Source organism: Mustela putorius, unplaced genomic scaffold (genome assembly GCF_011764305.1).
Source record: "Mustela putorius furo isolate JIRA1106 unplaced genomic scaffold, ASM1176430v1.1 tig00000040_pilon_pilon_pilon, whole genome shotgun sequence".
Classification (NCBI taxonomy): domain Eukaryota; kingdom Metazoa; phylum Chordata; class Mammalia; order Carnivora; family Mustelidae; genus Mustela; species Mustela putorius.
The window spans coordinates 108,623-124,349 of record NW_025421261.1 but is presented as its reverse complement, the minus strand read 5'-3'; the positions used below and the strand labels follow the sequence as shown (position 1 = coordinate 124,349).

The following is a 15,727-nucleotide window of genomic DNA, read 5'->3' as shown; positions in this document are numbered from 1 at the left end:
CTGTGAATCTAAATGGGAGTTTTGGATGGCCTAGTAAACATTTCTAAAATTATGACCAAGTATCGCTGAGTAGGAATTTTTCATTAACTCTCATAAAGCATAAATTTGGGAGTTTGTTGTTTTTTTTCTGAGGTATAAAATCATTCTTTTAGGTGAATGGTCTGTCTAGATTTCCTACCTTACGTTTATTTCTTGTAGTTTTTCATATGTATTTATATTTCACATATGTTTTCAAAATCTGATAGATTTATTTTAGAGCTAGTAGATAGGCTAGTTGCTGACCCTACGGAATCCTGAATTTCGAGGTTATTTAAGTGGAGTCTCTCAATTTCAAAGAAGATTATGAGTACACATTTTAGAATTGGATCTTATGCTAACGGGATCTGTTCACTACATTAATAATTATAATTGTGCAGGCTAAAAGTCTTGGGTAAAATGTGATGACAGTCAGTGCTGTGCTGTAATTTGCTTTTATGATGGATCGTGACAAGAATATTTTTATATTTCATATAAGTATAGGGCTTTTAAGGCATTTGTAATTTCTGTAAGAATGTGACAACTGACTCAGTAGAAGATATGGGCCAACTTGGAAGTATGACCAGAAGAAATGCTGTTGAGCAGAAGAAAGTAAAAGGCAGTGTAAGGAGGCAACAAGAATTAATAGTATCATGTTTATTATTAGACTCTCTTATGGCTGGCAGGCATTTATGTTAGGAAAACAATCTATTGAAGGAGTCAGGAAAGCAAAACAGATTTTTGAATTTCCCATGATTTTTTCTCTGCTCTCCTATACAACGCAATTTCTCTATACTTGGTGTGATAATTTTTAGCAATCCTTAACTGTTTGTAATCCCCCTCTCCTCTGTGTGTTGGGGGCAGGGGAAAGAGAGAGGGAGGGATTTTACTTCTCAAATGATTGAGGTCACTTAAACTCTGTTGGCGTTTATTAGTCAATAATATAGTTGATTTATTGTGACTCTTTGACATTAAGTAAGTTAAATCCACAGCATTTTACTTACGTAATTTTACTTGCTGGTCAATTAATGCTGTTTTTAGGCTAACATATTTTTAAATGCCTCGAGAAGTTAGAGGTCGGGAAATCCTACATCCTGTTAGCTTATTTTCCTTTTTTTATTCTCTTAGCGCTTTCTTGGATGGTAAAGCAATTTTTTTTCTCAGCTTATTAGTTTATTATTTATCAGTTTATTTCCCGAGTGTATTTCTGAGGGTACTATTACGATTAATTCTAATTAGCCAGTATATCTAGTTCACATCACAGAAAAATTCCCTCATTCCTCTTTCAGTCTCTCCCTTCTTCCACCCTTAGCCCCTGCCAGCCACTTACCAGTTCACTGTCCCAATAGTTTTGATTGTTCTGGAATGACCTATAAATGGATTCATCCAGTATGTAGTCCCTGAGGAATTGAGATGGAATTGACATAGAATGTTCTATTAGTTTTAGTTGTATGGCATAATGATTTTATTTATGTATATATGGTGAAATGATTACCACAATAAGTCTAGTCCACATTCGTTACCACATAGATTTTTTTTCCTGTGATAATAGCTTTAAAGATTTACTCTTTCTCTTTTTATTTTTAAATGTGCTCCACAGCTGATGTGGGCTAGAACTGATGACCCCAGGATTAAGAGTCTTATGCTATACCTACTGAGCCAGCCAAGTGCCCCTAAAGATCTGTTTATTCTCTTAGCAACTTTTACGTGTTTAGCACAAGATTAACTATAATTACCATGTTGTGCATTACATCCCAGGACATGCTTTTTAACTGGAACGTATACCTTTGAACTCCTTTACTTATTTTGCCCATCAGTCTATTTTGCATCTATAATTCAGGATTTTTTTTAGGTTCCATGTATAAGATCATATAATATTTGTCTGACTAATTTCACTTAGCACAATACCTTTAGAGGACAACCATGTTGTTGCAAGTGAGAGGACTTTTTTCCCTTTTTATGGCTGAATAAAATCCACTGTGTTGGGGGGTGTGTGTGTGTGTATGTATGTATCTATGTGTATTAGACCACATTTTCTTCATGCAGGTATTTGCCAGTACATGGATACACAGTTTGTTTGCATGTCTTGGCTGTTGTAAATAATGCTACGGTGAACATGGGGGGTGCAGATATCTTTTTGAGATAGTGATCTTGCTCCTTTGGATATATAACCAGAAGTGGAATTTCTGGGTCATGTGGTAGTTCTATTTTTAATTTTTTTAAAGATTTATTTTTTTATTTGGGGGGGGGCAGAAGGAGAGGGAGAGAATCTTAAGCAGACTCCAGGCTGAGTGTGGAACCCCATTCAGGACTTAGTCTCAAGTCACGACCTGAGCTGAAACCAAGGGTTGAATGCTTGATCAACTGCATCACTCATGCTCCCCCTATTTTTAATTTTTTTGAAGAACCTCCATACTGTTTTTTTTTTTTCTAGTGGTTGCATCAGTTTACATTTCTACCAACAGTACGCAAGGGTTCCCTTTACTTTGCATCCTCACCATCACTTATCTCTTGTCTTTGTGATGATAGCTGTTCAATCAGGTGTTGTCTCATTGCATTTCCCTGATGATTAGTGCTGTTTGTCCTGTATCTGTTGGTGTTCTTGGAAAAATGTCTATTCAGATTGTCTACCCATTTTTTAATTGGGTTGTTTTTTCAGTTGAGTTGTGTGGGTTCTTTGTATATTTTGGATATTAACCCCTTATTAGATATATGATTTGCAAATATTTTCTACCATTTTGCAGGTTTTTTCATTTTGTTGATGGGTTTCCTTTACCAAGCTGAAGGTTTCTAGTTTGAGGTACTCCCATATGTTTGTTTTTTGTTGCTTTTGATTATGGTATCAATTTCAAAAATTGTTGTTAAGACTCGTGTCAAGGAGGTTCTAGGAATTTTATGGTTTCAGTCTTATGATCAAGTCCTTAATCCATTTTGGGTTGTTCTTGTATACAGTGTAAGATATAGATCCAGTTTCATTTTTTTCATGTGCCTATTCTGTTTTCCCAACATAGTTTGTTAAAGAGGCTATCCTTTTCCCATTGTATATTCTTAGCTCCTTTGTTTTAATTAATTGATCATATATATGGGTTTATTTCTGGGCTGTCTATTCCATTACATTGATTGACGAGTCTTTTTATGCCAGTACCATGCTGTGTTGATTATTATAGCTTTATAGTATACTTCATAGTCAAGGAGTATGATGTCTCCAGCTTTGTTCTTCTTTCTCCAAAATTGCTTTAGCTGTTAGTGGCTTGTGGTTCCATACAAATTTTAGCATTGCTTGTTTTATTTCTCTGGCAAGTGCCATTGGAATTTTGATACGGATTATTTTGAATCTGTAGATTATTTTGGTGTTATGGGCATTTTAACCATATTCTCCCAATTCATGAGCATGGATTATCTTTCCATTTCTTTGTGTCATCTTTAGTTTCTCTCGTCAGTGTCTTACAGTTTTCATTGTACTGATCTTTCATCTCCTTACTTAAATTTTTCCTGGGTATTTCGTTCTTTAATGCAATTATAAATGGGATTGCTTTCATAATTTCTAATAGTTAATGAATGTACAGAAATGAGACAGTTTTGTATATTCTGTATATTGCAACTTCACTGAATTTATTAGTTTGGCAGTTTTCTGGTGGAATCTCCAGGGTTTTCTATATCTAATGTCACATTGTCTGCAAACAGTTTTACTTTCTTTACAGTTTGGATGCCGTTTACTTTTTTGCCTAATTGCTTTGGTTATAACTTCCAGTACTGTGTTCATTAAAGATGGCAAGAGTGAGCTTCCTTGTCTTATTCTTGATGATAAAGAAAAAGCTTTCAGCTTTTGTCATTGAAAATATTTGCTGTGGGCTTGTCATATGGTCTTTATTATGGTGAGATACATTATACATAGCCTTTTAAGTATGGTAATGGTATTTTTAATTTAGCATAATGTATTTGACATTCATCCATATTTGTTTTTGTCATTAATTCTATCCTTTTTATTACTGAGTAGTATTTCATTGGGTGACTGTACTATAGTTAGTATTTAATTGTCAGTTGAACGATATTTGAGTTGTTTCCAAGTGTGCTGGCTTATAAATAAAGTTGCTACTAACATTTATGACAGGTTTTTGTGAATGTAAGTTTTTATTTTGCTTGGCTATATACCTAAGGGTGGAATTGCTGGTTATATAAGAGTATGTTTAACTTGGTGAGAAACAACCAAACTCCCTTCCAAAGTGGCAGTACTGTTTTGCTTTCTACCAGTGAAATGTGAGAGTATATGTATGTATGTATGCATGAATGTGTGTGTGCATGCATGCATGAATATTATTTATAAAAATATAAATGAATATGTACATGTATATATAAACATACACACAAGGATGGTTGTTGATGCATCTTTGTTGGCCATAGGTATTGTAAGTTTTTAATCTACTCAGTCTGGTAGGCATGCAGTGGTATCTTATTGTTGTTTTAAGTTGCATTTCTCAAATGCCTACAGTTGAGCATTTTTTCCATATGCTTATTTTTTATCTGTATATCTTCTTTAGTGAAGTGCCGTTGAAATCTTTTGCCAGTTTCTTTATTAGGGTGTTTTTCTTATGATTTTGTTTTGAGAGTTCTTTATATATTCTGGAGTGCTTTTTCAGGTTTGTGTTTTGTAAATACTTATTTTCAGTTCTGGGCATGCCTTTTCATTCATCTTTCAAAGAGGAGAAGTTTTAAATTTTTGTGAAATTCAGTTTAGTATTTTTCTTCAATGGAGCATACTTTCTGTGTTTTATCTAAGAAATATTTGCCTAATGTAAGGTCGTAAAGATTTTTTTTTTTAAAGATTTTATTTATTTATTTGACAGAGAGAAATTACAAGTACACTGAGAGGCAGGCAGAGAGAGAGAGAGAGAGAAGGAAGCAGGCTCCCTGCTGAGCAGAGAGCCCCATGCGGGACTCGATCCCAGGACCCTGAGATCATGACCTGAGCCGAAGGCAGCGGCTTAACCCACTGAGCCACCCAGGCGCCCCAAGATTTTTCTTTTATGTTTTCTTCTACAAGTTTTATGGTTTTGGGTTTTACATTTAAATTTATGATCCTTGTAAGCTTGTTTATAGTACAAGATATGGATGGATGATTATTTATTTTTGCACGTGGATGTCAGGTTTTTCAGCAAATGTTGGTAGAACAACTAATCTCTCTGGAATTACCTTTGCACATTTTCGTAAAATCTATTGGCTGTATAGGTGTGGTTCTATTTCTAGTTTCTCAGTTCTGTTCTTTCGAACTATAGAAGTCTGTCCCTTCATCCATACAAAACTGTCTGGATTAATAGATCTTTATAGTAAGTGCTAACATTAAAATAGTGGGTACTTACAAGTTTTTATTTCTTTTTCAAAAGTGTTTTGGCTACTTTAGATTCCTCTGTATAAATTTTAGAATTAGCTTGTTGATTTTTAAATGGGGAAATAGTCTGAAGAAGAGGTGACAGAGGACTTGAGTCATGAAGTGTGGATAGGAATTGAAAGAAATGAAAATGTATACATCATAGGAAATAGAAAACAAAAGTTACACCAGAAAAAGTGGAAAGATTAAAAGGGGAGGAAGAAATCATAGTCCTAGAAAAATTGATGTGAAAATTCTAATCTAGTCTAATTACCTCTTGTTCTCTGCAGGATAATTAGATTGTATTCAGTATGTTTAGGTAGGTGGGAGAGAATAATAAGTAAATGCAAGAGGCATTAAAGCATAGTGACTGTTAGGTAGAGACCAAGATCTAATTTAGAATGTTAGCGTTATAATGGTTTGGTTAGTCAAATTGGATGCTGATGAAACAAAATGAAAGTCATCTAAATATTTTGGAAATTTTTTTTTAAGATTTTATGTATTTATTTGACAGAGCACAAGCAGGGGGAGCAGCAGGCAGAGGGAGAGGGACAAGCAGGCTGTCCGCTGAGCAGAGAGCCCGACACCGGGCTCCATCCCAGGATCCCAGGACCCTAGGATCATGACCCGAGCCAAAGACATGCTCAACCGACCGAGCCACCAAGGCACCCCTATTTTGGAATTTTGAAGTGATTGATTTATAATCCCACGTCTCTGTTTTTCCTTTTAGTGTTTATTTGTTTTGTGTTGCTGCTCTTGTTTTCTGGTATCCCCCATATGAGAGAAAATTTCGAATGTGTAGAAAAGGAGTTATATTTTGATTCTTTTTTTTTTTTCCCTCATAGTACTTTAGCTGACAAGTAAACTGTGCCTTTACCCCTTTATAGAATTAGAAATTTCCTTTAGCTATCATTGTGGGCTACCATATTACCTTTAGATAGAAGTATAGAAACTATTATGACATCTCATTTTCATCCAGGGGCTTTATTGTCATGTATGCCTATGCATTTTGTTTGGGTAGGTAACTAGTTTGGTTTGGGATTTGAAGTAGATTCTTAAGAATAAACCATCTAGAAAGAAGACCTATTGAATTCAAGTATTTTTATTTTTTAAAATTTATTTAAAATTTATTTTTTTAGTAATCTCTACACCCAACATGGGGCTAACCTCATGATCCTCAAGATCAAGAGTTGCATGCTTTTCTGATTGAGCCAGCCAGTACCCCCAAGTCCAAGTATTTTTAAAGACCAAAACAGTCCTCGTTACTAAACAGTTATCTAAAAATTTGGTTTCTCAGTTAGGATCATAGAAGAAATAATGTCTCTGGGTTCAGCAAGTATTTGCTATCACCTTATATTAAATGTACTGATAAGTTTTAACCTGGTTGTCTTTGGTCTGTTCCCCAGTGTTAAAACTTGCCATTCTTGTTTTGGGAACTGTGTTCTTTCCACTTGTCCTTGACCATTGTATAGATTACTTGCTAGGGTTGACCCTTGAATGACTTGGAGGTTAGGAATGCCAATCCCCCATATATTTAAAAACTCAGGTATAACTTTAGACTGCCCTAAAGCATAACCAGTAAAAGCCTACTGTTGACTAGAAGCCTTACTGATATAAATAGTCAATTAGCAGTTATATATGTTATATACTTATCCTTATGATAAAGTAAGCTAGAGAGAAGGGAATGGTATTTAGAAAATTGTAAGGAAGAGAAAATACATTTATGGTACTATTAAAAAAAGGTCTGCTTGGAAATAGGACTAAGCAGTTCAAACCCAACATTGTTCAAGGATTAGCTTCATTACCCTCATCCTTTGTGATAAGGATGTTTTATTTTCCCTTTAGTTGTACTCTCTCAGCATAGTGACAAGAGGGAGTAATAAGAGTGAAAAGGAATTACAAGAAATGCCAAATTCTTTATAGAATTGTTTGAAAGTAAAATATATATTCTATATTTTATTTTTCAAATAGTGCTATGAAAATGGTATAAGCTACATGAGGGCAAAGATGTTGGTTATCTTGTTTACTGTAGAAGTTTTAGTGCTTGGTGTAATACATGGTGGTAGTAGACCTGCAATAAATATTTGTTGAATAAATGTTAAACTGGTCAGAAACATGAAATTCCAAAGATCTGAGATTTTTTTTTTTCATAGTCATGTGTGATTTTACCGTCCTAAAACATGGGTTTGTTTTGCTTTGTTTAGAATAGTGTTTAGTGTTTTGTTTAGAGTGGGAGACACTCATGAAAACTTTGGGGTTCTTTTTGAATGTTCGCATGATTATGGTCTGTGGACTTTAGTTGAATTTGTTATTGCAGACAAATGTCATCCAGAGAGGCCCTTGGTATAGAAGTAGAGCGGGGAATGCTAATGACATCATTATCTCAGGGTTTCTTCTAAGCTCTTGCGTGTCATCAATCCTAATTTTTAACAATATGATCCTACTATGTGTAGTGTGATTTGCTAGGTACTGTTTTTTAATATCAGATGGTGAGCCCATTCAGGGAAGGAACAAATTTTGTGTAACAATTATAATGATTAAGAATTGTATACAGATGGGGTGCCTGGGTGGCTCAGTGTGTTAAGCCTCTGCCTTTGGCTCAGGTCATGATCTCAGGGTCCTGGGATCGAGCCCCGCATCGGGCTCTCTGCTCAGCGGGGAGCCTGCTTCCCCCCTCTCTCTTCCTGCCTCTCTGCCTACTTATGATCTCTGTCTGTCGAATAAATAAATAAAATCTTTAAAAAAATTAAAAAAGTTGTATGTAGTTAAAAATAGATACTGATGAGGAACTAGACACTTCAGAAATGTTGCAGCTCCACGGTTATTTTGCTTCATTAAAGAAGGTAAACTTAGATTTATTTTTTCAGAAAGGAAAATAGTCTTTTTTTTTTTTTAAAGATTTTTATTTATTTATTTGAGAGAGAGACAGTGAGAGAGAGCATGGGAGGTGAGAAAGTCAGAGGGAGAAGCAGACTCCCATGGAGCTGGGAGCCCAATGTGGAACTCGATCCTGGGACTCCGGGATCCTGACCCGAGCCTAAGACAGTTGCTTAACCAACTGAGCCACCCAGGTACCCAGAAAGGAAATCAGTCTTAATGCTTAAGGCCAGATGGGAAGCATGGATGTTAGGTGGGTTATTCACTAAATAACATAATGTGTTTCATAACCTTTGGGAATAAATGCCAGTATAAGAACAGATTTATCTGAGATATTTAAAATGTATAAATCATTGACATCTTGCTCTAAAATGTAGGTAGAAATATCTAATGTGGGCTTAATTTTATCTTCCTCCAGGGACTCCTGGGTGACTCAGCTGGTTAGGCATCTGCTTTCAGCTCAGGTCATGATATGAGGGTCCTGAGATCAAGTTCCATTTTGGGATTCCTGCTCAGTGGAGTCTGTTTCTACCTCTACCCCTCCTTCCCCCCAATGATATCTCTCTTTCTCCCTTTCTCTCTCAAATCAATAAAATCTTTAAAAATTGAATTTTGTCTTCCTCCAACTTTGGGAACTTTGCCAGCAGCATTTCTGCCAAAGATTGCTTTGCAAACTGCAGTTGAGATGACCACTTAATATTTGTATGGAAATAAATATGTGTCTAATAATTTGTATTTTAGTGTTGAGTATTCATTATGAAGCAGTCTATGATAGTTGTAGTATTCTTTCTTTCTTAGACTGAATTCTGAATGAAATAATAGTAATTGTGGTGAACTATAGAATTGAATAAAATGACCTTAAATTTAGATAGGATGGTGAGAGGGAAGCTCTGGTTTAACAGTAAAAAACATACATCTTTATATGTACTATACTGGCTGTTCTGTTTTTGTAAGTTGCTCAAGATAACCAGTAATAACAGAAGTTCAGTTCTAGCCTTTAATTGTTTGCTCTGATTTGGCTCAGATGAGTTTTTTTGTCTGTTTGTTTGTTTGTTTGTTTTGGAAGGGGAGAAGTTAAATTGTGTTATTTTATTAGCCTCAGATATAAACTCTGAGATTTGGGATTCCTTAGTAATAGTATATTTGGGTGTATTTCATATATGTTTTATAATATGCTATTCACTAAAACAACATGATATATAAGCATTTTGCATTTTATTTATGGTTTTGGAAAATCCAATTTAAATTTTTCTAGGGCAAAGTAGCTCAGGTGCTACATATAATATTGCTTGTAACTGGGGGCACCTGGGTGGCTCAGTTGGTTGGGCTGCCGACTCTTGATTTTGACTCAGATCATAATCCCAGGATTTTGGGATTAAGATAGGGCTTTGTGCTCACAAGGGAGTCTTCTGCTTGAGGATTCTCTCTCCTTCTGCCCCTCCCCCTGCTTACTCTTGCATGCTCTTTTTTTTTTTATTTTCGTAAAGATTTTATTTATTTGGGGCTCCTGGGTGGCTCAGTGGGTTAAAGCCTCTGCCTTCAGCTCAGGTCATGATCTCAGGGTCCTGAGATCCAGCCCCACATCGGGCTCTCCACTCAGCGGGAAGCCTGCTTCGCGCTCTCTGCCTGCCTCTCTGCCTAGTTGTGATCTCTGTACGTCAAATAAATAAATAAAATCTTAAAAAAAAAAAAAAGATTTTACTTATTTCACAGACAGAGATCACAAGTAGGCAGAGAGAGGGAGGAAGCCTCTCTCCGCCAAGCAGAGAGCCCAATGTGGGGCTTTATCCCAGAACTCTGGGATCATGACCTGAGACGAAGGTAGAGGCCTTAACCCACTGAGCCACCCAGGTGCCCCGCATGCTTTCTCTTTGTAAAGTAAATAAATCTTAAATATTGCTCATCACTGAAAAAAATTGGAGTACATTTTCCATACAGTTTGTATTTTATGAGTTTACATGACATTTTTCCTGTGTAACAGAAGACTGAGAAATAAACTAATGAGAATCTTCACTGTGTGGTAATGATTAATCAGTCTTAAGTGGTGGAGATTATGACTAGTTTACTTTTAGGGTTCTTCATGTAGGAACTAAGAAGTATGACGTAGTTAGGTTCTTGGCCCAGGACTGATGGTAACTCTCAGAAATTTTGCAGTAGAATCTGGGGGGGTCATGTAAGTGATACCCTAAGGTTCAGTGAATGAAAAGTAGATGGCAGGTTTAAAGAAACTTATGTAGTTAGCATTTGGGGAGTTAGGTGGAATATTTTTTATAGTGTTGGAACAGGATTGAGGACTGGGAAGTTAAACAGGCTATGTTGTGAAAGGGGCTTTTATTGTGCTCCGCTACGTGAGCAGGATCCCTAGTATAAATTAGGTTGATGTAACAGTAGGATCTTTTGGGAACTGATATAAGATGTAAAAATTAGAACCCATAGAAAAACCAATTCAAAAACCTACTTGTTTCATCAGTTTGAAAAAGAAGATAAGGAATTAGCTGTTAAGCTTTCCAAAATGAATCATTCCTATTTTATGGATAGAAAAATACCAGTATTTGGATAGAAAAACTCAGTATTTAAGCCTTAGAACGACCTATGAGACTATTTGAAATTCCTACACTATCAGTATCATGTTTAGAGAGTTAAATTACATTTGAATTATTTTATATTTCACCTTATTTTAAAGTAGGTTTTTGTGGTATGTCTCCAATGTGAAAAGCTGATGCTGAGGAACTGAGGAGGGAAAATAAAGCTGAATAGGAGGCTTCAGTATTAACTGAATTAAGTTCATGTATAACTTAATTAAGTTACCCAAATGTGAATTCTCTATGTCTTTGGCAGCATATTTGAAAATCTGATGTTTGAGACAGTAATGATCACCAGAACTATAGACTCTACTAAATTGCTTGTTAGTTAACCCAAATGTAAGATGTTACAGCCTTTTTTTTTTTTTTAAAGATTTTATTTATTTATTTGACAGAGAGACATAGAGAGAGAACACAAGCAGGGGGAATGGGAGAGGGAGAAGCAGGGTTCCCACTGAGCAGGGAGCTTGATGCGGGACTCAATCCCAGGACCCTGGGATCACAACCTGAGCTGAAGGTAGACACCCAAGAACTGAGTCACCCATGTGCCCCTAGATTACAGCTTTTTTTTTTTTTTAAGGTTTTGTTTATTTGTCAGAGAGAGAGAGTGAGCACAGGCAGACAGAATGGCAGGCAGAGACAGAGGGAGAAGCAGGCTCCCTGCTGAGCAAGGAACCCAATGTGAGACTCCATCCCAGGACGCTGGGATCATGACCTAAGCCGAAGGCAGCTGCTCAACCAACTGAGCCACCCAGGCGTTCCCTAGATTACAGCTTTAATCAGACTCTCCAAATCTATATTCATTTTGCATTAAGTGACTTGTATTTTCATTGGCTTCCTAAAATTTGAAAGAGATTTCTGACCCCTAGTATGACAGTATTATTACTTTGGTTTTACATGTAAACACTGGTGAACATTCCATGGATTTGTTTTGCGGGTACAGATTTTGTAAATTTTAGTGGAATTAGGAAGGTGGGAATTTATGGAAAAAAAAAAAAAAGCTTTTGGGACGCCTGGGTGGCTCAGTTGGTTAAGCAGCTGCCTTTGGCTCAGGTCATGATCCCAGCGTCCTGGGATCGAGTCCCACATCGGGCTCCTTGCTCTGCAGGGAGCCTGCTTCTCCCTCTGACTCTTCCTTCCACTCTGTCTGCCTGTGCTCGCTCTCACTCACTCTCTCTCTGACAAATAAATAAATAAAATCTTTAAAAAAAAAAAAAAGCTTTTGTAAAGTAGTTGTTTTCAAAATTAGAATTAGAGGGCCAAGAAGATAGAGCAATTATTGACCTGTCCAAATTATTAAAATATTTAGGGGAGTTGAATATGTGAGTTAATTACCATTTCCTGGGATTGATTTTTAGAAAAGTATTGACTGAAAACTGTGAGGTGGAAAAGGCAAGAAGAATGAAATGTGGCAGATTTTAGGATTATAAAGCATGTACTCTTCCACAAATACATATTAAGTCCCTACTTTGTGGTAGGAACTATATAGCAATAGAAAATGGATATGCCTTCACACAGAAATAACTCATAGTCCCCTTAAGGAACATATCATGATTAAAAGCCACATTAAGTTGACCCTGATCCCATGCTCTATGGTTTATGAAAATGATCTAAAATTAATGGAACAGGTTTTTTTTTTTTTTAAGATTTTATTTATTTATTTGACAGAGATCACAAGTAGGCAGAGAGGTAGGCAGAGTGAGGAGGAAGCAGGCTCCCTGCTGAACAGAGAGCCTGATGTGGGGCTTGACCCCAGGACTCTGGGATCATGACCTGAGCCGAAGGCAGAGGCTTTAACCCACTGAGCCACCCAGGTGCTCCTTGTTTGTTTGTTTGTTTGTTTTTTCTTGTTTTTGCATATTTTGCTGTCTTTATTTTTTACCCATCTGCAATGTAGTGAATGGATTTGTAGCATGTCATTGAGTTTGGATCTGTTTGATTTGGCTTTGCTTAATCTTGTGTTTTTGTGGAATCTTGTATTAGCTTGCAGAAGTACTCACAGAGATACAGGTGCCTTGTGCACAGTGGAAATTCTGAAAACCTTGTCATCTAAAAATTTTATTTTAGAAATGGGATGCCTAGGTGGCTTGGTTGGTTAAGCACCTACTTTTGGCTCAGGTTATGATGTCAGGGTCCCGGGACAGAGTACCACATCATGCTTCTTGCCCAGTGGGGAGCTTTTGCTTCTCCCTCTGCCTGCCGCTCCCCCTGCTTGTTCGCTCTCTCTCTCTCTCACAAACTCTTCAAAAAGGGAAAAGTATTTTACATAGGTCAAATGTGGTAGAAGTCAATTTTTTTTTTCCCTGTGGAAAATGATCCTATTCTTTGTGCGCTGTGCAAAGATCTTGGATATGTATGGGAAATAAAATATGGGTTAGTATTAACCAAACTGTGGGGTAAAATTAAAGGAGTGGGCTTAGCCTGGGAACTTGGAAGCAAATTACTGTTACAGGTGAAGAAATCTGGAGTACTTTCTCTTTTCACCTTTTGGTAAAGGGAAAGTGACTATTTTACCTTAAATACAAAGAGTAGATATGGTGTAGGAAACTTTGTGTTCATGATCTAGCTGTATTTTTGAAACAACTAGGATACCACTACTTTTTATTTATTCTCTGTTATGTAATGAATTTTAGACCACCTGAAAGTAAATTCCATTGAATCATAAGTTCTAAACTCTACTTGGAAACACTCTCATATTTGGTTTTGGTGTGTGTGTGTGTTAAATATGAACAAAGAACCAACTACAAAAAAAAAAAAACAAGGTGATTTACAGATAGCATGCAGGACTTTAATCAGGCTTGGGGCTTTGTCATTTGCTTTTCTTGCTAGCTCTGAGCTCAATTTTATTTTCTGCCAATAATTAAGCAGTAATTCTTGTGTTGGACCTCTTGAATGGTTACATTTAGGGCCATTTGTCATATGCTTCATACATTGCACACTTGAGGACTTTTATACCTAGTTGTCATCGCTCATGATCATTTGGTGATTATTCTGGCAGTTATGTGAACAAGATTATATAATATTCATTTCAGTTAAGGTGCCCATGTAACTCCATCTTCAAATTTGGACACTTTTTAAAAAAAACTATTTTTAAATAGGCTCCACACTGGGTGTGGAGCCCAACTTGGGGCTGAACTAGGACCCTGAGATCAACACTTGAGCTGAGGTCAAGAGTTGGATGCTTAAATGACTAAGCCATTCAGGTGCACCCTCCACCCAAGTTGGACACTTTGAGAGTGAAAAGGCCTTACATTACTTAAGAACATCAGATCAAACCAAGACTGGTTCATACTAAGAAAATATCATTATGTAGGATGCTTTTGACTACAAGTAACAGAAAACACAACCTGAACAACAAGTGAAGTATATTGGCTTGTGTACTGAAAAGGCCCAGTGTTTGGGAGCCCTGTGGTATGATTTGGTGGGGGATCTTTGTTTCTCTATTTTCTAGACTCTTACTTCTATGGCTAGTTTCCCAATAACCATGTGGACTATATTCTTCTTTCATGACTGGCAGGAGAGAGAAGACTGCTCCTTCCGTAAACATAGAATGAATCTTAAGCCTCGCGATTATTAGATACTTCTGAACTAATCTCTGCAATAAGAGGAATGTCTTGTGTTGATTGTCTTAGATATAAGATATTTGAGTATCACTGAGGCGAGAGCATGAATTACTCTGATATTCTTTGACTAGTCAGAGTCCATTCAGAGAACTGGTATAAGGTTAGTCAGTTTAGGAAAGCAAGACAACTAAAGGAAGGAGAAGGGAATGGATGTTTGGAATAGAATGGATGTTTGGGAAGCAACCACAAAGTTCAGTGTTAAATCCAGTGTCATTGTTTGCATTTTGCCTTAGGCATCTGTTATGGAGTTTCTGCAAGAGTCAAACATACTGCAGATGTGTTTTCCTTCTAGTGAGAATTTGTAGTAGAAAATGACTTAGTAACCTGGCAAGGGGAGAGGAAAAGAAAACTTACCATTCCATTTTTCTTTTTTTTTTTTCTATAAGATGTAGTAATTGATGGTCATCTTTTTTGTTTGTTTAAACAGACTAATAGGGATGCCAAAGGAAAAATATGATCCTCCAGATCCTCGAAGAATTTATACCATCATGTCAGCAGAGGAGGTAGCCAATGGGAAAAAATCTCACTGGGCAGAATTAGAAATCTCGGGTGAGTGGAATCTTGAAGCATTTAATCTAGGATATAATAGCAATAATGAACATCAGTTGAATATTGTCATATTTATTTGTTGTACATTTTAAAATATGTGAACTGAGAAAATACAGGATGCAGAAGTACTAGTGTTTAGTTTACCTGTGACTAAATATCTTTATTTCTGTTCATTCTTTTGAGATAATACCTTGGGCCAGGGGTGGCATCTGTAATTGAGGACAATGGGAATTCAGTTTCTCAGTAAACCAGGTTCTTTGATATACTAGATTTTGTTTTGGCTATTAGTAATTATTTTTGCAAATTGAAATATTTGCAATTCTTCTGTCATCCTAGTTTTGGCAGAGGAGGAAATCTAGAGGCTATTGGTTTATTCTACAAATAACTAATCACTGTGTTACATGACCTTTCATGTTTAGGATTTGTTAAAATAGAATATGATTTCTAAGAACTTACAGCCCCAGTCTACTAGTGAGAAAAAAAAATCAGACAAACCCAAACTAAAGGACATTCTACAAAATACTTAACTACTAATTCTCGAAATTGTCAAAGTCATGAAAAACAAGGAGAGAGTGAGTCTTTGTCACGGACTGGAGGGGACTAAGGTAGGATGATGAAATGGTAAAAGGCTGTCTTGAATTGACTCTTAAAACAAAAAGGTGTAAAAACTGGTGAAATCCAATAAAATCTATAAATTAGTAATGTACCAGTAAAAC

At 36.4% G+C, this 15,727-nt stretch overlaps 1 protein-coding gene across 6 annotated transcripts in view; it reads left to right on the top strand.

Annotated features, from left to right (window-relative positions):
- Positions 1-15,727, top strand: part of CNOT6L (CCR4-NOT transcription complex subunit 6 like) — a 117,296-nt gene that overhangs the window by 26,162 nt on the left and 75,407 nt on the right. For 5 of the 6 annotated variants that reach the window (XM_045088787.1, XM_045087792.1, XM_045088150.1 and 2 more), the window contains exon 2: positions 14,890-15,011. In XM_045088787.1, coding sequence (XP_044944722.1) covers positions 14,900-15,011 — 112 coding nt within the window. In that variant the 5' untranslated portion in view covers positions 14,890-14,899. Of the gene's footprint in view, positions 1-14,889; positions 15,012-15,727 lie in introns of those variants that run through there. The other variant, XM_045089485.1, reaches the window with a different exon arrangement.